Source organism: Protopterus annectens, chromosome 10.part0 (genome assembly GCF_019279795.1).
Source record: "Protopterus annectens isolate FY-2018-M chromosome 10.part0, PAN1.0, whole genome shotgun sequence".
Classification (NCBI taxonomy): Eukaryota; Metazoa; Chordata; order Ceratodontiformes; family Protopteridae; genus Protopterus; species Protopterus annectens.
In genome coordinates this window covers 1657864770-1657889196 of record NC_056744.1, presented here as the reverse complement: position 1 = coordinate 1657889196, position 24427 = coordinate 1657864770, and the positions used below count along the sequence as shown (strand labels likewise).

Below are 24427 nucleotides of genomic sequence, written 5' to 3'. Positions count from 1 at the left end.
ACTTCATACTTAGGGTTAAATAATGATGCAGAAATGTTAATGCCTTCATCCAGAAGTTGCATAGATCATTAGGATATGTTTCTTTAGAATTTATTGATTTCTTATTTTCTGCAAGGTGTCACTGCTGCTATTGTTTCTTTCTGAGTTCTCTATAAAACTGTTTTGGGTCATCAATGTTTTCCTTGTTTTGTCCTTTTTTGTTGCTTGTTTTACATTTATCAGAATAATTTATGAGCTTTCTGGCTTGTACTTACATTTTAGCTTATAAATAGAAATGATATAACAAAAATGCTGAATGGTATTATTGCTGGGTGTTGCTTTTATTACTCATATCTGTGTGAACAATATAATGGCGCAACAAACTACTTCTCTGTGAAAAGCTCTTACTGCATTCAGTGCATTTATACGGCCTCTCTCCAGTGTGAACAACTTGATGGCGCATCAGACTATTGCTATGTGAAAAACACTTACTGCATTCATTACATTTATATGGCCTCTCTCCAGTGTGAACAACATTATGGCGCATCAAACTATTGCTATGTGAAAAACATTTATCACATTTAGTACATTTGTATGGCTTTTTTCCCACATGAATCACCTGATGCTGCCGAAGGTTATCAACTCGTGAAAACGATTTACTGCACTGACCACATTTATATGGCTTTTCTCCTGCATGACTGGCAGTATGCAGTTGAAGACTTTCAAGACATGTGAAAGACTTATTACATTTATCACATTTATATTTTCCCTCCGTGTGACTAAGTTGGTGATACTGTAAGTTGCTCTTCTGGGAAAAACACTTGTTACATTCAGTGCATGCATATGGTTTATTCCCTAAATGAGTTTTATGATGGTTTTTCAAGTGTTTCTTTTCTCTGAAACACTTACTACATTCAGTGCATTTGTATGGTTTCTCAAATGTGTGAATGGCCTGGTGTTGTCGAAGGTTATCAATGCGTGCGAATGATTTACCACACTGAGCACATTTGTAAGGCTTTTCCCCCGTATGTGTAAGTTGATGTAATACCAAAGCACATTTCTGTAGAAAACACTTGCTGCATTCAACACACTTGTATGGTCGATTCCCAGTGTGACTGTTCTGATGGTATTTTAGCTGTTGCTTTTCTCTAAAACACTTGCCACATTCAATACATTTATACGGTTTCTGGCCTGTATGAATGGTTTGGTGCTGTTGAAGGTATCTCAGACGTGAGAAAGGTTTACTGCACTGATCACACTTGTATGGTTTTACTCCAAGGTGAGTAAACTGATGACGTATCAGGTCACGCTTCCATGAAAAACACTTGCTGCATTCAGCACATTTATGAGGTTTATACCCCGTGTGAGAGTACTGATGGGATTTTAGGTGTCTCTTTTGGCTAAAACACTTACTGCATTCTGGACATTTATATGGTTTCTCACCCGTGTGAGTAGACCGGTGCCTTCGAAGACTACTACGATGTGCAAAACATTTACTACAAGCAGCACATTTAAATGGCTTCATCTCTGTGAGAGCTTTTTGACTTGTGTCATGGTCAGAGCTTATGTTCCACTTATACGCTGAATGAGGTTGTGGTAATGGACCGGGATAAAGCTTGTCATAGCTGTTCTTAGGCCCAACACGATGCTGTAATTTCTCTGTTAGCCGATGTAACTTGGGTGTTTCAAGTGATGCCTGCTGATTGCGACTCGCACTGTATTCTGTGCTTCCACTACCTAATTAAAAAAAAAAGAAAGAAAGAGAGTGAGAGAGAAAGGAAAAAATACAGTACATTAACAAAAAATATGAAATATTAATAAAACAAATATGAAATGTACTGCTCATCACAACAGCATGCACATACTATTTAGACATTTAACATGTTCTAGATAGTTTTTCAGTTTGCAGTTAAGTTTTCTATCATTATTAACATCACTTATAAAACAGGTTTTGCAGTTCTGACTTATCCTTTATCAGAATTTGGTCTCTGTCGCAACCCTCAGTAGTTTGTTTAACTTATTGCATTTGTTTACATGTAAAGTCCAACTGAGTAAAGAAATATCAGTTGAAAATGATTAATAATCAAAAACAGTAAAATAGTAACATAAGAAAAAAAAAAAACAGATGCAAAACATTTATGAAAACAGGAATTATCAGGTAACAATCAAAGTATAAACAATTATGAAAACAAGAATCATCAGATCTATAGATGTTTTAGGTGATGCATACTCACAGATGATAGAACAAAATCAAACATCAATACACAGAATGTGTGTACTGAGAATACAATGCAATTAGTAGGGAGCATATGTTACATACTTTCACAGTTTAATTATAAGGGAATGAGCAGGGAATATATGTCATGAAAGGAGAGAGCTATAGGAGAGCAGATGATGCTGAGTGGTATAGCGTTTACAGTATATACAGTTTCTTTACATCAGTTGAGGGGTTGAGAATTAATTGCATGAGTTTGTTTCTTCAGTTGCATAAATATGCCCATTGGCCGTCTAATACCATAGAATTACATGCTGTCTCACAATGCTAAATACATTGCTACATTACCCAGTTTTCACCTCCCTTCTCTTTGTTCATGCCTCTGTCCATGCTACACCTTCTTTGCATCTAACTTACCCTATTTTCCATTTTTGCTAACTTCAGGAAAATTCCCCTCCCTTTAACTAACTTGCTTAATACTGCACTGTTCTCCCTTCCCAGTCACTAGGGGTATGCAGCATCTTTACATTATAATAAGTAGCCTATATATTTACAGGTGTGCACCACTTAACGCCTTCCTCACAACGTCCAATCGCATTTACATCCATACTGTATTATGTGGATGTAAATACGATTGGCCGTTATACAGATGGACATTAAGCAAAGCACAATACATAGTACAGGGTATTCACTTAATGTTCTATGGGATACAACCTATCCCAGGCATTAAGCAGGGCATAACTGTACTCTTAATTGCGTCTACTACTTCAGTAATTTCCCCCATTACGCCTACTGTGAGAAAAATGGAATGATCCACTTTGGATCTTTATGCCAACCCTGCCTTTCCAAACTGAACTGTGGTTTAGTTTAGGGCAAACAACAAAAAAGCCTGAAGGATAGTTAAGAACACCACTAATTTCCCCCTGTTTAACCCCCCCCCCCTTGAGTTAGGCTCAGTACACTTTGTTAGATCTAAAACCTTTATCGATAGATAGATGAGAAAAATTGCCATGAATAGCGACTTTTTAAAAAGTAACAGCAGCGTATATCATTATCAACCATAGCCCACACTCTAATAATATGTTGTCATTACACAACTGATGGGATGCTTTGGATTTATCATTAAAAGAGAGAGAGAGAGTTAAATAGGTTTACAAATGTTTTTGGGGGCTTTAGTTCATGTAAAGACACATCAGTTCTTACAGTGTGGGATATAAGGCGCTATCATATAATTATGACTGAGGTAAGGAACAAAATAAGAAAAGATTTTCTGAAAAAATGTAATGGCTAAATTTATGTTACTGAGCTTACAGGTCAGACTAAAGTTATGATCTCTGTATTCCTTACTCATGTAAACTGACAGACTGATCTCCCTGTTCAGGAAGTCATGGCGGTCTGTGTCAGACGCGAAAGAAAAGGAGAATCAGAGAAGACAGATTCTTTACCGTTCTAGCAGAGTTTCTGTTTGGGCTCAGGTTTTGCAGTTAGTAAGACCACTAAAGTTAAGAAGATAATGGATGATGCAGAGTTTCTGCAGAAATTTAGAGATAAAAAAGAATATAGACAACATGTTATTGAGGGGCTCTTATTTTTTTTTCTAATCTTTCCTTCTGTCACAAATGCAGCTTCGCTGTGAGATATACATATGCGATTTCATCAGGTATTAACAATCAAACTAAGATTCCTTATCGGTCAATTTCAGGTATATAAATAACACTAATCATTTACTGCTGAGTCCATCACTACTCTGCAAGTTGTATGCGGAATATTATTTCTGGGTTGTGCCTCCCATTTCACGAGATGTTTTATGATTCATGTGAACATAGGTAACAAAGTTTAGTATGCGGAATATTATTTCTGGGTTGTGCCTCCCATTTCACGAGATGTTTTATGATTCATGTGAACATAGGTAACAAAGTTTATTTAGGTTCTTTAGGGATCTAAACCTCTTCAAAAGGTGCTTCAACAAAGTATTAGTTTAAGGGTGCACACACTTATGCAACCAGCGTACTGTACGTTTTTTATTTTTCATATTTTTCCCCTAACAAATTTGTTTTTCAATTGAATTGTACAGGTTATTGGTCACATTAAAGATGGGAAAGTTTTGAAATGATTTATTATGGTCTCATTTTTCTGTATCACAAAAAACAGGCATTTTAACAGGGGTGTGTACACTTTTTATATCCACTATACATAGATAGCCCTTCATTTTTTTCATGTATAAACACCCAGTGATAAACACATCTACAGCATTTATACCAGAATGTATAGATAGTCTGAACATTCCAAAATTTGATATTTAGGAATCAAATGTTAACATAAGCTATGACACAGGCTACTTATGGATAAATATGATTTGAACAAGGGAAACTGGCCTAAAGTATAAACAGACATCTTTAATCTCTAAAATTGATTTAGTGTCATATATAATTAGATTTTCTAAACAGTCTTGAAACTAATGGTGAGACAGAAAGATCATAGTTATCCAAAACATACAAAATAATTAAGAACTAAAATTTTATATTGCAGCTAACTGCTGTTATTATGCTCTTCAAATATGTAGCTCATCTAACTACATAAGTTCATAAGTTAGATAAAGTGTTCAAGCCTTATGGCCTTCAAGGAACACTACCTCAGTAATTATTGGACCAAATACCACAGCCCTGGCCCAGTCATCCAGACACTTCCTAAATTTTACTAGACTATTCTCACAGCTGATATATTCTGGTAACTTATTTCATAATTGCACCATCCTGTGTGTTAAGTAAGCTCTATACATTTTATTTCACAACTCTAAACAGAAATGTAAACTATGATGTTTATGTGTCTTTGGATTATAATATACTTCCAAACCCAATAAAGACTCAAGAGTCATTAAATACTTTAAAGGAAAATACAAGTTGACCCCTGATATATCTATAATGAAGGTATAAAGACCCTCTAAAACACATGTATACTTATAGCATAACTGCTTAATATCAGCTATTCTTTTGTACATTTACACTGTACTGATTCTACTCAATTAAGCTGCTGATTTTTAAAAGTTCAGAACACTAAACTGTGCTCCAAAATTGATCTGATATATACCTTAAATAAACTAGCTAAGATAGTGACCTCTCTTGTTGTAAAGTTTTCTCAGAATCAAACCTATATCAAAACCTTATTACCAATGGCTTTCACTTGATTTTCAAAACAAAAAGGGATCAATTAGTATACCTTGTATTCACTAACTTCCAATAAATCAAATATAGACAATGTGAAAGATTTCCTTCATTTTTGTTAACCATAATACATGACATTACAATTTTCTCACCAAATAAGACACCAGCTGTACTAGCTCACTTACCAAAACATAACAAATACCTATTAATACCTATGTTACAAAGACATGCATCTGGAGCCTTTCTCCCCAGGCCTCCGCAGAAAATTGGCTTTGTTCAAAGTCGGACTTTCCTGGTTAACAAATGTTAAATAAATAAAATAAATTAAAAATAAATAAATTAACATTAGTGAAAACATAGATGAAAAAGTGATTTTAATATCCTCAAACGAAAAACACCAATCTTTATTTTGGAGGCTATTCTCTTGAAAATATCTTCGTAAAACATTTATCACTCTACACAGAACTGAAGTTATAGTCCAAAAGGAAGGTGTTGGAAGTGCAAATCTGTAATCAGAGCAGTTTGGCAGCCTATAGATTACAACTGCAAAGTTCTATAACCCTTTTGGGGGAAAAATCAAACAAAACAGTTCTAAACCTAGTCTACAATTCATAGGTTTAGGTTTATACTAGGCTATCTGCCCTAAGGCATTTATAAGCCTAGAAATAAATTCCCACTGTCAGTCTCGAACCCAGGACCTTGGTAACATTAGTCTGTATGACCTACCACTAAACATCCTTACTTATCTGATGCTCAAGAAATATCATATATTGATATTTTAATGAATGTTTATGCATTAGAATCCCTTTAAGTGTTAAATCTTATCATTTTTAAATCTCTTATACCCCAAAAACAGTCAAAGGGACTGACATACTGATATAATTTTACTATCATTCTGTTTTCCCCCTTTAAGAATGTACTTTGTGTCCCTACAATATGACACATCCTAATCATTACCACCAAGTTTTTTTTTCTCTCCATTTACTTAAAATGATAGTTCTTGGAGACACTGCCCTCTTATACTCTATGAAAGCAACAACAGAGCTTCTTGTTAATTGAACTACTCCAATATGTGCTTAGTATAAGCTGGTGAAAAGCATTTAATCGTAAAATCGAGGATTATAAGCACCTCAACAATCATAGTCCACTTATTATGTGGTGAAGACATGGATGCCAAGAAATTCACCTTGAGAGCCAGAGTGTTGGCAAAGGAGGCGAGATCCCATGATGCCACAGGCTTTTTGACAGCTAGAAAACAAAACTAGTTATTTACTCTTTATTTGTTGTCTTTTATTTACAGGGTGAGTCCAACTGGACACAAATCCCATTTTTAGGGGAGGCCTAGGGAGAAAAGCTCCACATAAAATGCATTTTTACAATGAACAATAGAAAAAAATAAAAATGTTATTCATTACTTTGCAGGTAGTATTGAGACATAAATTTAATAGCTATTCTTTGTTGGAAATCCAATCCCAGTCAGATCTACCAAATGCCTTCTTGGCATCTAGGCATGTACAAAGAGTTATTTATCCTGTTTTAGAGGTATACTCAATCGCCATGGTAGCTTTAGTTAGGTCATCAAATGTTGTGTGAACTGAGACCTTCTGTTCTAATGTACTTTTGAGATCCTGTTGGTGAGTATGGATGTAAATAATTTGTAACTGTGGTTTCAAATTAAAATCAGCCCATAGGATGTTACTTGTAAGGGGTCTTGTCTGGTTTTAATAAAACCACCACTGTAGCTTGCTTCCATGGTGTGGGAATAATTCCATGGTCATAAGTCCATTAGCCAATGGCACAAAAACTGGCTGCAAGTGAAATTCCTTACATTTGATATAGCTATACAGGAAAACCAGCAGGACTCAATGTTTTGCTTTTGGAGATCTTTTCAAAGCCTGCAACACTTTGTCTACATTAAAGGGCTGCAATAGCATCCTGCATTGCTCCGGAGAGCAAGAGTAGGTAGAACTGTTGTACCTAGACATTGACAGAACTATACACAGGAGGTCCCTACAGGTTTTAAGTCAGCATAAAGCTGCCTGTATAATAAAGCAAATACCTTCAAATTCACTTCTGTTGCACTGATGAGGTCAAAGGAAGGCTGAAACATGCATGTCTACAGCTACTGGGGTTTGTCTTTATTGGTCTGAATGTATCTACAAAGACTTAAAACCTAAAAAGTCATGGGCATTCAGAAACCATGTAGCTGAAACACTGATATGTGCTTAAAGCATCATTTGCATTTATCCTATGGGCGTCTGCCCCACTAAAGAAGTTTTAAGGTATTACACAGAGAATAAGCTAGCTTGGCTTGGTCTTTCATACAGTTTTTACTGAATGGTTTGTCTGTGTGGCCTTTTAACCCTTTGGTTTGAATGCTATTTGGAATTTTTGCAGGCACTTTAATATTTATGGACATCAGATTTGGTTTTAAGTTTTGTGTTTGTAAAGTAGAGTCAAACAACTCAATTATGCTGCAGAAAAAAAGGCCAAAACATGAGTGGAGTTTGGCTTCACTGGTCTGAATGTACCTATAAAGATTTAAAAAGTAAATCATCATGGGCATGCAGAAGCCATTTAACCGAAACACTGATATGTCCTTAAGGAGTAATCTGCATATATCCCATTGGCCTCCACTGCAGGAGGGGTAATCTGCATATATCCCCTTAAACCTCCCCTGCAGGAGGATTAAGACATTACACTGGAAAGACTCTAGCTTGGCTATAATACAAGGGCACTCATGAAAATTAAATTTTGTTTTGCAGCAGCTTAAAGAATTCAAATATATATCTGAGAACTTTAATAATAAGAATGATATTACAGCGAATTTGAAGAAGCAGAAACAAGTGTTTTTCCTGAAGCACACATCAGAAGCTTCAATGACACATTAATGATTTTTCTTGAAAATTGCCAAAAATATCACCCAGCCAGTCATATGAAAATGGAAAGAGTAGCTGTGTAAATGCAACTCTGAAGATGGAATTCAATATCTGTTTGCATTTTTGCAAACCACTTCTTCAGCAGCAGACAAATTACAATGCCTACATGATTTACTTATTTTCATGACTTAGCCATCCCGAAGAAAGGTTTGTCTCAATTAAATAACTGGCGTCAAAATCATGGACAGAAACTAAATGCCAAAAAGTGCATTACTGTATCCTTTGGGAAGTCATCTACACCAGGGAACAACCATATTGACAACACACCCCTAAGAGTTGACCCAGTTGTTTCGGATTTAGGAACTTACATGGAGAGTGACCTAACTTTTAGCCAACATGTGTTCATTGTTGTAAAAACATCCTTGTATATTGCACGGCTTATAAACAAAGGGATTGTGTCTGGATCTAGAGATGTTGTGTGCCCTCCCCTTACCCAGTCCTAATTAGGCCAGTCACAGAATATAATGCACCATTTGGCATATATCTGTCTAGACACATATAACCAAAACACCTACAGACATACCTTACTAAAAGGATACAAGGCCTAAACGACTTGTCCTATATGGACAGACTCCAAGCCCTGTCACTATGCTTAGTCACCTACAGACTGCTAAGAGGAAGAGGTGACCTGTGTCAGGCATACAAGGCATCTTCCAACCCATTACTGATGTATTTACTGCACATCGGAAAGTTAAGTGCCATCAGAAATACTCAGTCTAGGGATCTAAACCCTTTTCTGCCACATCATCAGATCAGTTTGGAAAGACATGTATTTTTCACGGGGAATACCTCTGCTCTGGAACAGGCTCCCCATCCACATAAAACAAAGTTCATCCCTGTCCATATTTAAGTGCAACTAAGATCTACAAGTAGGAAACAGAAAACGTATGACAGGACTGTCCCCTTTACTACTAGCAGACCTATAAACCTAAAATAATTCAAGAAAATCCACAGGACCACCAAGGCAGATATGGTATAAATCCAGAACTTTAATAAACAGTTAGCACTTTCATGCCCTCCTGAGCACTTTTTCAGACCATACAAGTGCAATAAAGCAATACCTTTTAAATATATGCCTCAATCTAAAAACACCTATCACATGATAACATCAATTAAAATCACTTAAACAATCTCCGCCCCCTTCAAAAAAGGTTTTAAAGGGACTGGACCATTTAGCCCTGGAGGTGCATCACTATGTAGCTTTATGATCCAACTTGTTTCTTTTTGTTCAAGAATATTATTAGAATCACCTAATCTCATATTAGTTACTATTTGTTCTAATACTTTGAATTTAAAAGTGTGTGTAGTCTGTATTCATTACATGGGTGGCCAAAGCATTCCTGGAATCAAGCTTCCTAATAGCTAATAAGTGTTCACATATCCTGTCTCTCAACAGCCTCTTGGTCTTCCCTACATAGAAACTACTGCATGATTGTCAAATAGCCAAATAGACCACAAAAAGTACTATGGCAGTTAGTATTAAAATGAGCATAATATTCAAAATGAGTGACTGGATGCATGAAAGTGGATTGTGTATCTATATACATGCAAAAATTGCAATTCCCACTCATTAAAGTGGAGCCAATACCATCTGGTGTATGTGTATCTAATGTATCATAGCATAATAAACGTTTAAGATTGCGTTTGTTTTTGAACATAAATCTGGGTCGTGGTCCTACAACTTCACTGATCTTGTCTTCTATTAATAAAACAGGACAATTTTTCTTAATGTTGTTGTTGTTGTGTCTTTTGGCTTTTCCCAGTTAGGGGTCGCCACAGTGGAACTCCGGTCCGCTAATGATTGGCAGTTGATTTTTACGTGCTGAGTTGCCAGCCCTAATGCACAACCTTCAACGAAGGTACGCCCATTCACGCATGTCTCCACGCAGAAGACGCTCCAGCTGAGAGTCGAACCGGTCAGCGTCTTACTGTGAGGCGACAACGCTACCGCAGCACCACCACCCATGGTCACTAGTGTAATGCATTGAGAAATTAACATGATCTTGTTTTTTATTCTGCCTAGCTCTAATCCGAGGTGTCATAGAGTTACCATGTAAAAAAGGTAGTGCAGTAGTATGCCTAAGTTGAGTGACCTCTGTTGCCATTTGGTTCACTTCTTTATGTCGATACCCTCCAAGTTCACAAGTTAATTTTAATAAACCCTTCTAAAATATTTCCTGAACACTATCTAGTCTTGATATACGCATACACTGTCCTTTTAACACATTCTTGAATATTCTAGTAGGATGCATACTGTTTCTATGTAGGGTAGCATTAACCCTACATTCCTTCCTATACATATGAGTTGCTATAGAACCATCAATAGTTCTATACAATCTAACATCTAAAAAATCCATGGATGTATGTGAAAAAGAAAAAGAACTAAGGGTTTTGGTTGATAAATCTGATGTTATTTTAAAGGATAATAAGCAATTCATCACTGATATGTCAGCATTTTTAGAATCTTATGTTGAAATGAATGAACAAGGTTTGCAAATGTTGAGTGAAATTATTAAAACTGACAGCATCTAAGAGGTTTGTAGATGACCTGCTTATTTTGTGGAAAGGCCCCTGTGAATTAATACCACAGTTTGTGGATTATTTGCATACAACCACTAACTTTCTCAGATTTACTTATCGATATTCACATACATCCATGGATTTTTCAGATGTTAGACTGTATAGAACTATTGATGGTTCTATATCAACTCAAATGTATAGGATGGAATGTAGGGTTAATGCTACCCTACATAGAAACAGTATGCATCCTACTAGAATATTCAAGAATGTGTTAAAAGGACAGGGTATGCATATATCAAGACTAGACAGTGTTCAGGAAATATTTGAGAAGGATTTATTAAAATTATCTTGTGAACTTAGAGATAGAGGGTATAGACATAAAGAAGTGAACCAAATGGCAACAGAGGTCACTCAACTTAGGCATACTACTGCACTACCTTTTTTACATGATAACTGCAGTGGTGGTGCTGCGGTAGCGTTATCACCTAACAGCAAGACCTTGTCCCATTCGATTTTCAGCTAGAGCGTCTTCTGTGAGGAGACATGCGTGAATGGGATTACCTTCTTTGAAGGTTGTGCATCAGGGCTGGCAACTCGGCACGTAAAAATCCACTGCCAATCATTAGCGGACCGGAGTTCCGCTGTGGCGACCCCTAACTGGGAAAAAGCCGAAAGACACAACAACTCTATGACACCTCGGATTAGAGTTAGACAGAATAAAAAACAAAATAAAAAACAAGATCATGTTAATTTCTCAATGCATTACACTAGTGACCATGGATTATTTTGAAATATTATTAAGAAAAATTGTCCTGTTTTATTAATAAAAGACAAGATCAGTGAAGTTGTAGGACCACGACCCAGATTTATGTTCAAAAACAAATGCAATCTTAAACGTTTATTATTCTATGATACATTAGATACACATACACCAGATGGTATTGGCTCCACTTTAATGTGTGGGAATTGCAATTTTTGCATGTATATAGATACACAATCCACTTTCATGCATCCAATCACTTATTTTGAATATTCTACTCGTTTTAATACTAACTGCCATAGTACTTTTGTGGTCTATTTGGCTATTTGCCAATCATGCAATAGTTTCTATGTAGAGAAGACCAAGAGGCAGTTGAGAGACAGGATATGTGAACACTTATTAGCCATTAGGAAGCTTGATTCCAGGAATGCCTTGGCCACCCATGTAATGAATACAGACTACACACACTTTTAAATTTAAAGTATTAGAACAAATAGTAATTAATATGAGATTAGGTGATTCTAATAATATTCTTGAACAAAAAGAAACATGCTGGATCATAAAGCTACATAGTGATGCACCTCCAGGGCTAAATGGTCCAGTCCCTTTAAAACCTTTTTTGAAGGGGCGGAGATTTTTTAAGTGATTTTAATTGATGTTATCATGTGATAGGTGTTTTTAGATTGAGGCATATGTTTAAAAGGTATTGTTTTATTGCACTTGTATGGTCTGAAGAAGTGCTCAGGAGGGCATGAAAGAGCTAACCGTTTATTAAAGTTCTGGATTTATACCATATCTGCCTTGGTGGTCCTGTGGATTTTCTTGAATTATTTGACATTTCTACTGTTGACTTCTACTGGTACCTACTACTACCACAGTGGCATTATTTGTTTTTATTTTAGACCTATAAACCTATTTACAATTACTCTGATCCAGATGGAAACAAATGCATTTTCTGTCTGTTGGAATTAGCAGCATCTACATATATTGCCTCCAATTTATCTAAACACAAGGAGGTCACTAAAAGACAAAAAGAAATCTAATGTTCATTGCCCCTGGGAAGGAATAATATTTGGATGAGTCTAATACAAGTGCTCACATGCTAGCAGCTTATAACACACCTGCTTGCTGCCACATGCTCTATTTGGCAAGTGTCTTAGTTCCCACTGGCGCAATCTTACTGAATTACTTAGCCATGCTACTACTCAACCCTACTGAACTGCACAGCCTTGTCAGAACCCTAAATCTAATCCTAAAACTTCTACCCTGTTCCTAACCCTAACGTTGTCAGTCATTCCCAAACCCTAAGGATCCTCTCCTTCTCCCTAAACCTAAAACTACCTTCTTGATCCCTAAACTTTACCTCCTTCCCATTCTCTAAACCTCCCCCTCTCAAAACCTAATTACCGTATCAACTGCTGCTTGAAACCCTATCCTTAACTTCAACCCTCTTTCACTCTCTTCTCAAGGCTAAAGAACTTGCCTTGCTTGAACTTTGAACTGGGCTTTGGTGGATGGGCGAGATGCAGTAGCTCCACTCCACTGCTGCTGCACCTTGCTTGAACATGCAGTCAAATGTAAATGTAAGCGGCCGCCTGTGTGAGCTACAAGAAATTCTAGTCCCTGGCTGTGAGACAGTGGTATTTAAGCACCAGGGACTTCAGTGCTTGAGCTTGACCCTGTTCTGATGTGCTATGATGGTGTGGGGAAAACAAATGGAACTAGGATAGCAGACTGGGGATAGTGGAGACAAAAAGTGTAGCATACGTAGACTGGATGGATTCAATTAAAAAGAGAGACAGATTTTTGAACAAGTATTCACATGTGGATGTTAAAGGATTAAGGTGTATGAGAAACTGAAAATTGTACTAATAGGAAAGAAAAAGTACAGTTTTGTACCTACCATAAATGTAGATGTTCGAGTGTTCACACTGCTGCAGTCATTACACTTGGGTTATCCTGCCGTCAGGCGGTCCCGCAGTCGGCCAGAGTTCCAAAGTCTTGGTCCAGCGTCGGTTGCTGTCGCTTCTTCCCTTACGTTAGTGTGCCAGGGGTATATAAGATGCATCCGACGCTATTTTCTTCAGTTTTTCTTGCCCCAGATGTCAGGTGCCCCCAATAGGTAGGCAATACATATTGCTAATGAAAAATATACATATAAAATAAAAGCAATACCTTCAGTTACAAGCAAAATACACCACAAAGGTTGTATAGGATAGAAAGGTATAGATAAGTGGGTCTATATTAGATCAGTGAACACTTAAACAAGCGAATGCTGATTGATCGACCTTATTTTAGTGAAAGTGAAAAATATCGAAGCAGCAGAAACCCAAATTTTTTCCTAGGGAAAGAATTCAAGTTACCGTCAGATTCAGGTAAGTGTGCGATTGTGTGGATGTGAGTGTTAGGGTGATTTAGGTGAGTTAGGGAGTGCACATGAGGGTTAGGGCGGATTTAAGTGAGTTAGAGTTAGGGAGCAGGTGAGGTGAGTGTGCGATAGTGATGGACCTTAGGGCTAGAGTTTGGGTTAAGGTAAGTGGGTAGTTAGTGGTGTGTGCATAGTTTAGTGTAGGGTTAGGTATCAGATTTTAGGTGTATGTGTGTGGATTTCTGTTTGTTTGTTGTGAAGGTCGATCAATCAGTGTTCACTTTTTTAAGTGTTCGCTGATATAATATAGACCCTATGTCCAGCTAGTTCAGAGGGGATGGCGGGAGGGTAACCTGGACTGCAGCAGTGTGAACACTCGAACATCTACATTTATGGTAGGTACAAAACTGTACTATGTTCATCGTGTTACACTGCTGCAGTCATTACAGTTGGGTAGAATCCCAAAGCTAAGGTTGGGTAGCTTGTCTATAAAGAGTTAGGCTTGGCTATGAGGCCCTGCAGAACTGCAGTGGCAAATCTTGCTCTGGATTTAGAGTAAAGAGGCAGGTGGTAGTGCTTGGTAAAGGTGTGCACTGAACTCCAAGTTGCAGCCTCCAAAATATCCTTGGTAGGTACTCTTCTGAGAAAGGCTGTTGAAGTGGCTGTTGCCCTGGTGGAATGTGGCCTAATGGTATTTGGGACTGATTTTCCATGCTGTGTGTAGCAGTAACGTATACAATGTCCTATCCATTTGGATATAGTCTGCTTTGAGATAGCCTTGCCCTGTGATCCTGCAGCATATGCTACAAACAGTTGCTCAGTTTTACTGAAAGCTTTTGTTTTGTCCAAGTACAAGCATAGCTGCCTGTGTATATCCAAAGAATGCAGAGGTTTCTCCCCTTTATTCTTGGGGTTTGGATAAAAAGTTGGCAAATGGATGGTTTGGTTTAGAGCCACACTAGATATCCCCTTTGGCATAAAGGTAGGGTTTGTTCTTAAATAAACCCTGTCCTGATGAAAAATTATAAAAGGTTCCACTGCCATTAATGCCTGTAGCTCTGAGACTCTTCGAGCTGAAGTTACTGCCAGGAGCAGAGCTGTTTTCCATGATAAAAATTTTAGATCAGCTGTATTGGCTGGCTCAAAAGGTGGTAGGGTCAGTTTTTCCAAAACAAAATTGAGGTCCCAAGTTGGTGTTGGTGCTCTTTTAGCCCCTCTGAAGTACTGCTTTAGCAAGGGATGAGAGAATAAAGGAGGATCCGTGTTGTAATGTGCTGAAATGGCAGAGGCGTGGATCTTAATTGATGAGAAGGACAGGCCTCTGTCCAGCATCTCAGTTAAGTATTGTAAAATCTGAGGAATGTTTGGAACAAGAGGGTCAAGGCTTTGAGCCTGGTTCCAGGCGCAGAATCTCTTCCATTTTTCTGAGTAAGCTTTCCTGGTGCTAGGCCTCCTGACCTCCAAAATGACATCCATAACAGCTTTAGGGAGAGGTGTTGCTTGTTTGGCTAATGTATCTGCCATGCAACCAGGTTTAGGGATTTGAACTGACCGTGCAGGATCTGATTGTTTTGTTGAGTCAGAAGGTGTGGAATTTGAGGCAAAATCCATGGTGGGCCTTGAGCCAAGTTCCTTAAGATAGGGTACCAGTGCTGGCGTGGCCAGTCTGGAGCAATTAGGATCATCTGTGGTTTTTCTTGTCTGGCTTTTAGGAGTACCTTCGAAAGGAGAGGCAGTGGCGGGAAGGCATAAACTTTTAGGTTTTTCCAGCTGAACAAAAGAGCATCCACTTTCCATGCTTGTTTGTGATAAGTCCTTGTGCAGAATTTTTGTAGTTGGCAATTCAGTGGGGAGGCAAAAAGATCTATGTCTGGGCATCCCCATTTTTGCATTACCATGCTGAAGATTTGTGGATTCAATTTCCATTCGTGAGGGTCCATGATATTTCTGCTAAGATCGTCTGCCAAAGTATTTTTCTTTCCTGGCAGGAATTGTGCTTGCAGGTGAACTTGATACGTTAGAGCTGTGTTCCACAAGGTCATGGCTTGCCTGCATAGGGGATAAGAGTGAGTGCCCCCTTGCTTGTTTATGTACCACATTACTGTGATGTTGTCTGTCTTTAGTAATAACTGTCCTGGATACAGAAGGTCCTTGAAAGCTGTTAGGGCATTTTGAACAGCCAACATCTCTTTTTGATTGATGTGAAGATGCATCTGGTCTGTGGTCCACTTGCCCTGAATGCATTTTCCTGCCATGTCTGCTCCCAAAACATCTGTTGTTAGAGTTTGCCTGGCTGTGGGTAAAAGGCTGACCCTTGTTTAGGTGACATGCCTGTGCCCACCATCGAAATTCCTGTTGTAGGCAGGGGATCATTGTAATTACTGCTTCTAAACTGTGAGAGTCTTGAGTCCAAACACTTTTTAGGTACCATTGTAATTTCCTCATATGCAGTCTGGCATATGGTATTAGTAGTATGCAGGATGCCATGAATCCCAGGGCTTGCAGAATTTTTCTTGCAGGGAGATGGGACTTTTTTGCCAGTATTTGAAAATATTGAGTTAGTTGAACTTGTTTGTCTGGCGTGAGGTAAGCCATCTGGGCCGTTGTATTTAAGCTGGCACCCAGGAATATAATCTGTTGTGAGGGCACTAGTTTTGACTTCTTTTCGTTTACTGTGTACCCTAGAGAAATTAGCAACCTTTTTACAAATGCCAGATGCTGTAGAAGAATGCCCTTTGTCTCTGCTTGAATGAGGCAGTCGTCCAGGTATGGATATATTTGAATTACTTTTTGTCTGCAAAATGCAATTACTGGTGGCAGGCACTTTGTGAAGACCCTGGGCGCAGTAGATAAGCCAAAGGGCAGTGCAGAGAATTGGTAGTGCATTGTACTAGCTTTGAATCTGAGGTATCTTCTGCAATTTTGTTTGATAGGGACATGCAGGTATGCCTCTTTGAGGTCCAGAGTAACAAGCCAAGCCTTCTTTCCCAGCATGGGTAGAAGCTGCTGTAATGTCAACATTTTGAATTTTGGAATATCCAGGTAAGTATTCAGAATTGAAAGGTCTAGTATGGGCCTCCAGGCCTTGTCCTTTCTGTGGACCAGAAAGAGTCTTGAGTAAAATCCTTGTCCTTGTTCCTGTTGTGGTACTTTTTGAATAGCTCTCATATCCATGAGGGCTGAAATTTGTTTTTGTGCCTCTGCCCAATGATTTTGTGGCAGGTCTGGCATTCCTTTTAGCCTTGGTAAAGTATGAAAGTGGAACCTGTAACCTTGAGACACAATATTCAGAACCCATTTGTCTTGGGTGATTGTTTGCCAGTTTTGAGAAAAAAGTGCTAGTTTTCCCCCTAAGGGGGCTTTCAAAAGGGACGTGCTTGGCGTACAAAGGGGAAAGTCATTGTGACTGTTTCCTGTAAGGTTGAGACTTGTTCTCACCTCCTTTTGGGGTTGAGGTACCCCACTGTCATTGTCTGTTTGAGCCTTGGGGTTGAGATCTGCCTCTTGGGCGTCTGTATCTGCCTCTCTGTGATCTGTCTGACACTGGAAAGGACCAATTCTTTGTTGGCCAATTTCTGATAAACCGAGGTGGCTGTACCTGTAAGAAATCCTTGACTGTTTGCATAGATTTCGCTTTATCCTCCATTTTCTTTAACACCTCTTCTGCCTTACCACCAAACAAGGTATCATGCTGTAAAGGAGCATCCAATAATTTTGCCTTAACATGATCCGGTAAACTCTGTTCTTTTAACCAAGCATGTCTTCGAATCACAGAACCTGTAACTGCGGCTCTACAAGAGGCCTCTAAAGAATCAAAACCACATTGCAGAGTATGTTTTTCCACTTGTTCAACTGCATGCAATAAATCCTGCATTTCTTTACAATCAGAAGCTTCTGAGCTTGCAAGCATTTTTTGTTTTAACTGAGCCATTAAATATTGTTGGTACTTAAGCATGTGAAACTGGCAATTTAAAGCTCTTACTGCTAAAGTTGCAGAAGTGTATACTTTCTTCCCCCATCTATCCAAAGCTCTGGAATCTCTGTCTGAGGGTACTGGAATTTTTGCAATGGAAGCCTTAACCCCTTTTGGACCCTGGGAAATAGTTTCTGGATCCACAGAAGGGTTTTTGTAAAGAAACTTGTGAGAGTCAGAGACTCTATAATACCTGTCTAGCTTGGCTGGAGCAGGGGGCAAAGAATCAGGAGATAAGCTAGATTCAGAGAACACATCATCCACAATGTCTAGCACAGGCGGAATAGCCAGCGGCCTGTGTTGAGGCAATAAAAGGAAATCCCTGAGCCTTTTCTTGGACTCTGAGTAATCCTGACTTTCCCAATGGAAATGCTCCCTCATGGTATGCAAAGTTTCCCCAAAAGAATAATCCTCAGGAGGAGAGGCTGAAGGGATAGATTCTTCAGCATCAGAGTCCTCATAGGGGGGTAGAGTATCCCTGGTCTGAAGAGGAATCAGAGGAAATGGAAACCTGATCAGAGGAGTCATAGTCTGTATCCTGCCTAGGCCTTTTCTCAGGAGGGGGATGGGAACCCCTGATTAGAGTAATGAGGTCTTCGGCCATTTTAAGCATCTGTTTTTTAGGCATGGAGGACTGTCCAGGAGAATGCTGTACTTGTTTCTTTGTCTTTAATGGTACCTTTGTCTTGGCTGTTGTTTTAATGGTAAGTTGTGAAGGTCTGAAAACACCCTCAGAAGCCGATGCCTGCTCAGCGGCTCCAGACCCATCTGAGGGATTAGTTTCCGTAGGCCCAATACCTTGAGTTTCCAGAGGCCTAGTTGTCTCCACGTGGGAGATGAAAGCGAACTGTGGCTCTGAGGCAGCGGGTGTCAGGGGCTGCGAAAGCGCCTCACTGAGAACCAGCGACTGGCCTAGAAGAGGTTTCGTTGTCAGTTTTGGACCTCGGATGCCTGTCTTTATCCTTGTCTTTGCATTTTTTCGGTATTGAAGTCGTTGGTTGATCCGACGGCATAGTATAATTGAACCTTTGGCCAAAGTAGTGCAAAGCAAAATCAAAATGTCTTTTTATAGTACGTTTGTTAAATCTAGCACAAAACCAACAACTAGTGATGCCGTGATCAGGGCCTAGGCATGGAATACAGTAAGAGTGGAAGTCCTTATGAGGTATTTGCTTCCCACAAGAAATACAATTATTAACTTTTTCTGACATTGGTCTGAGGCAAGAAAAAAGTTTCTCCAACGGGGTACTTAGCTTTATTGAAGACTTCGGATCTGAGATTCGACTTCGAAAATCTCAGGAGTCGGCCGACCGGCACTTGCGAACTGCTTCTGCTTCGGGCACCACGCGGCAAGAAAGACTGAAGAAAATGGCGTCGGATGCATCTTATATACCCCTGGCGCACTGACGTCAGGGAAGAAGCGACAGTAACCGACGCCGGACCAAGACTTTGGAACTCTGGCCGACTGCGGGACCGCCTGACAGCGGGATAACCCAAGTGTAATGACTGCAGCAGTGTAACATGATGAACATCTATGTGTGAACTAGGTCTTTATTTACAATTTAAAATGAAGGACACTGATAATGCAGAATGTAACACAGAAAAAGGGGGGGTTAAAATATTTAGTAATATAGATAAAATACATTTTAGAAAACACTTAGCAACAGAAACTGATTATTTTCTGGAAAGTGAGGCACTGATACTATCTAATGTCAGAAACAAGTAACAGGATTCTCAGGCAACACAGCATTAATAATACTATAGCAGGACAAGGGGAGGAAATATAGGGTGGGATTAGGATGATGCAAAGATAGGAAGAGATAAGGATTATATGAAGGCAATGAGAGATTAGAATTATGTGAAAATAGGAGGGGATTAAGATTATGTAGAGACAATCAGACACTAAGTCTATGGGGTGATATGGAGGGATAATGATCATGTGAAGATAGGATAGAATCAGGATTATATGAAGATGGGAACCAATTGTGATCATATAATAATACAGAGAAATAAGGATTATGTGAAAATAGGGAGGGATTAGCACTACAAGAAGATAGGGAAGCAGTTCAACCAAGTGATAGTAGGAAGGAATAAGGACTGCGGGAAGATGCAGAAGGATTAGGAATACACAAAGGAAGGGAGGGATAAGGATTGTGTAATGATGGGGCAGGATCCTGACTATGTGAAGCTACAGAGAGATTAGGAATACAAGAAGGGTGGGAAAGATTAGGATTACATGAAGACAATAGAGATTAGGACTAAATTACAATAAAGAGGGTTTAGGATTATGTAATGACACATCAGGATTAGGAGTACGCATAATTCTCTTTCTCCCTGTTGTCACAAACACTGACATCAGGTTATTGTCTGTCCTAGAGTTTTAAGTACAAACAAATGCACCTGTGTAAGATCATAGTAGGGAAGAAAATATTTCATGATTTTTAGACATGGAGATGGGAAGTGTTTAAAGACAGACTTAGACAAAAATATGTAAGGCAAAAGAAAAACAAAGGTGAAACAACAATGAAAAAAAGTGGAGAAATTACACAAAGAATAAGACGATAAAAATATGGAGAACTTGAGTGAACAGATTACTGAGGATAAAGGAGGAAGAGTTATTAGAAATTAATACAAAACAAAAGTATGGAGTATATGGTAAGAAAGAAGAGCTATGCTATTTCTTACTGGACATAGGAAAAATAAACAAGTGACTGGTTAGATAGTGCAATAATATAAACAGCCATTGTCATCCACTATCTGACATATATTACACTGAGAGATACTGATCTATACAGTTTCCAGACATGCAATTGTAAGAAAACGTATGCAATAATATGGATAAAGGTAGCCAAAAGAACAACAGTGAAAGAGATGAGGGTTTTAAAGTCCAGTAAAGGAAATGGAAAACACATACCACATATGGATACAATAGAATAAGAGTTTTATAGAAGCTTAAAAAATCAAGAACTAAAAAGTGTTTGGTAAATACTAAGATAATTTTTGCTGGAAGCAGGACGTAATAGGCCAACAAGGTATTCTAGCACTGTTGAGCTTCTTAAGAGAAAGGTAATGTCAAATCCTGGAAGTGGCATTTCCATAACACCATTAAATACAGATTTTAAGTTTATGTTCAGATAAATTCAAGCAAGGTTAAGCAATGAAAATCAAGAATTGATTTAAAAAACAGCAGAAACATAACAGAAAAAATAGGATATACGATGGCAATTGAGAGAAACTGTAAATAAGATAAATAGTAGGAAAGAAGGAATCCTTTAAAGTGCTGATAAGAAAAAAACTTGCGACAACACAAATCATACCAAAATGGTACAAACAGTCCAAGAAATGGGTAACGAGGAAGTGATTTTAAGTTAGATGGAGCTGATTTATAACAGCTCCATAACAGGAACAATGCCAAATCAATGTGTAGGATAATATATGGTAAACCCATCATGCATAGTGGCACCTTATCCTTGTTCTTTTTGTCCTGTTATATGATTAAAACTGTGATGAATGTTTTTCATAAATAAAAGGGATAGATGGAGAATTAAGAAGAACGTGTGGTATGTAGATGAAAATTATGCTAAGTGTGGTATGATTAGCATCTTTACAATTTTGTCTGAGAAATAATGACATGAGCTGTAAAGGGTTTGGAAATGCAGGGAATTATATAAATATTTAAGTGGTGTAACAGGTAGAACAATTGCTTTTGGTGTGGAAGGTTGCAAGTTCTATTCTCACATCAGATAAATGGATTGCTAACATTGCAGCACAGCACTCCTAAGTGTATCATCCTTTGGATGAAACATTCCAATCTGCTTGAATTGGCTCAGATGTATGCAAAACATCCCACACCACCTACTGAAAACAGTAGATGAAATTCCCCCAATGCTCCGGCTGAATTTCAGGTAGTATAAAATACCACACTGCATGTCCCCTGAAAAGAAGACACTAGCCTAGTGGGACTAACCTGGTCAACAAAGGATAAATAAAATAAATAAATTATAAGGGTACTAAGTAAAGATTATGGAAGTATGTATTGAAGAATGTATAACAGCATTATTAAAGATGAAATTAGTAGACTTTGGTTATATTATAAAACTGAACAAGGGCTATGCAGCAGAAATCAGTCTTAATAAATTGGAAGCCATGTTGGAGGGGTTTACTGTGAACCAGAGGCATTAAAGTACAATAGATGTCTGCTTCACAGCAATTTGGGGTCCTAGACTGAGCATTTTAAGGGCTTCTAAGATGGTTGCACAGTGATCAATAGCTTGATTTCGGCTCTTGCAGTGTGAAAAAAAAAGAAACTGACAAATAAGGGCTAGTAATCCTGACAGTTTTAGTGAAATTCAGTTCCTGACTAGTAAGTACACTGCTTGGATGTCAGCAAAGAAGAAAGTTGGAGAGAGTTAAAGAAAATCAACTAGAAAAGATGAAGAGAAAACATTGACAGAGGAATAATGCTGCAGCTGTTCAGCAAAAAAGCAGTTCAAGCTTCAACTTAGGTATAAGAGATAGGTTCCAGTAATTCTAGAGGAAAAATGAATCAAATGTGCTCAAAACTGATTAAAATAAATGAAACATTAAAGGAGAATATCAACTTAAATAACAAAAGGCTAGAAAAAAATGGAAGAAGCTTTAAACAGCTATTCAGGTGAACTGATAAAACTGCAAAAACAGATGTCAAAATGAAAAAAAAGGCTTGCTAAGTATGAGACTGCTCAAGACAGCTGTTTCAAAAAATGGTAGAGAAAGACGCCAGTGAAACCCCTTCCATTGATCTAAAGGAAAATGCTTGAGAGACTGAAATAAGCACTGCAGTTGACTAGAAGAACTGGGAGTTCCTTGGACTTGAGCCAGCGTCTGGGGTTGGGAGATAGAGATTAACAGGAAGAAGACCAGCACTACTGAAATAAGTGAACAAATGACAGACTATAAAGCACAATCACATTAGTGAAGCATGGTTTTACAAGAACAAGTGTCTAAAAAACACTGGACTTTTGATGACTTTGCTAAACTTGTGGGGGACTGAAAGGCATATAATCCACTTCATGTTATTAATGTTTGGAAGGACACTAGAAGGAAAGGGAAAAAAAAGAGTAACTGTAAGTAAAACAATATTTGTTCTTAACATTTGTATAAAACATTTTTTGATATAAATTGCATGTTACCTAAGCTTTTTCAGTGATTGTTGAATGTGTAGGTATTACAGTGTAAAAAGAGAGGGAAGGTCTGATAAAAGCATCTTTATGTTAGCATGCTGTAATCGTGGGCTACTGGGGTGGGGGTGGGGTGTAAAAGCACACCAATTATAATACATGAAGATGAAGAGTAGAGATATTTCCTCTTACGTTTGCATAGCTGAATGTCTGGATTAATGCCCCTGGCTTAATCTAATAAGTCTTTTGTGTGTGTAAATATGTGGGCTTTTTTAAAGATAATAGAACACTGTGAATGTAATGAAAGGTTTTCCTTCAGCAAATAAATGTTAAGTACAAGTTAAGAAGTCTGCAGCTGTACATTCTGTTCTAACATGTTCATGGAAATAAGCTGACTACAGGTACAGCCAATAAATATTATGATTCCTGGTTGTTGTTTGCTGAGGGAATCATTAAATTAAAAGGCACAAGGGCAAGCTGCATAGTAAAAAGTAAAGTTTGAAATTATTGGAAGTGAATAAGAGATAGCAGTTTTCCTGTTACCTTAATACTTAATTCATGTACTAGAACAGTGTATAATTTATTTTATTTAAAGATAGCCAGTGCACTTTGTCTTAAGGCTAAAAGCTAGTGTTTTCTGAAAGCATACAAGCTGTTTTTTTTACATCTGGGAGGGGAATAAAGGTAAGACAAGGACAGACAGTAATTAGTGTAAGTAGCAACACTGTCTGTAACATGTGCCTTGGAATGGATAACCTTAATTTTAGGTTAGGTAATGTCCGTGGATGCAGCTGTCAATTTGGGACAACTGTTCCTATCAGTAGGGTTAAACTCCATCATTTGAAGATATACAAAGTAGTTTATGCTTTTATTTTTATTTTATTTATTTTACATTTATTTACCGGGAAAGTCCGACTGGAACAAAGTCCATTTAAGTGGAGGCCCGAGGAGAAAAGCTCCATAACAATAACAACACAAATACAACAAATAACAAGAAATTTCTGTACAGTGGCATATATACAATTAAGGAGATATATTGTACATTAGTTTGATCTAAGCAAGCTTGGTATATACATAGTAGACCTTGGATGTCACTATTTGTAGAACAAAGCATAAAATTGAAAGAAGGCAATCAAAAAAATGTATTCTATTCGGGAGATATGTCACAGTGTGAGACATAGTTAGTAGGATAGCAGTCCCTGAAAGGGAGTATTTGAGTAGTACAAAGTAGCTGATGTAAGCAGTGAGGAGATGAGGGGTGGCAAGATTTGGAGGAGAGCAGAAAGCATTTATGTGATGCAAAGACAGAGCCACGATTGCAAGAGGATTGACTTAAGTGTCTTCTTGAAAAGT

The 24427-nt window shown here is 38.1% G+C and overlaps 1 protein-coding gene across 1 annotated transcript in view; it reads right to left on the bottom strand.

Moving 5' to 3' along the window:
• Positions 1-299: 299 nt before the first annotated feature.
• The window catches only part of LOC122814381, a 498155-nt gene continuing 474027 nt past the window's right edge, over positions 300-24427 (bottom strand). The window contains exon 15 of the mRNA XM_044086965.1: positions 300-1716. Coding sequence (XP_043942900.1) covers positions 302-1716 — 1415 coding nt within the window. The 3' untranslated portion in view covers positions 300-301. The remainder of the gene's footprint in view (positions 1717-24427) is intronic.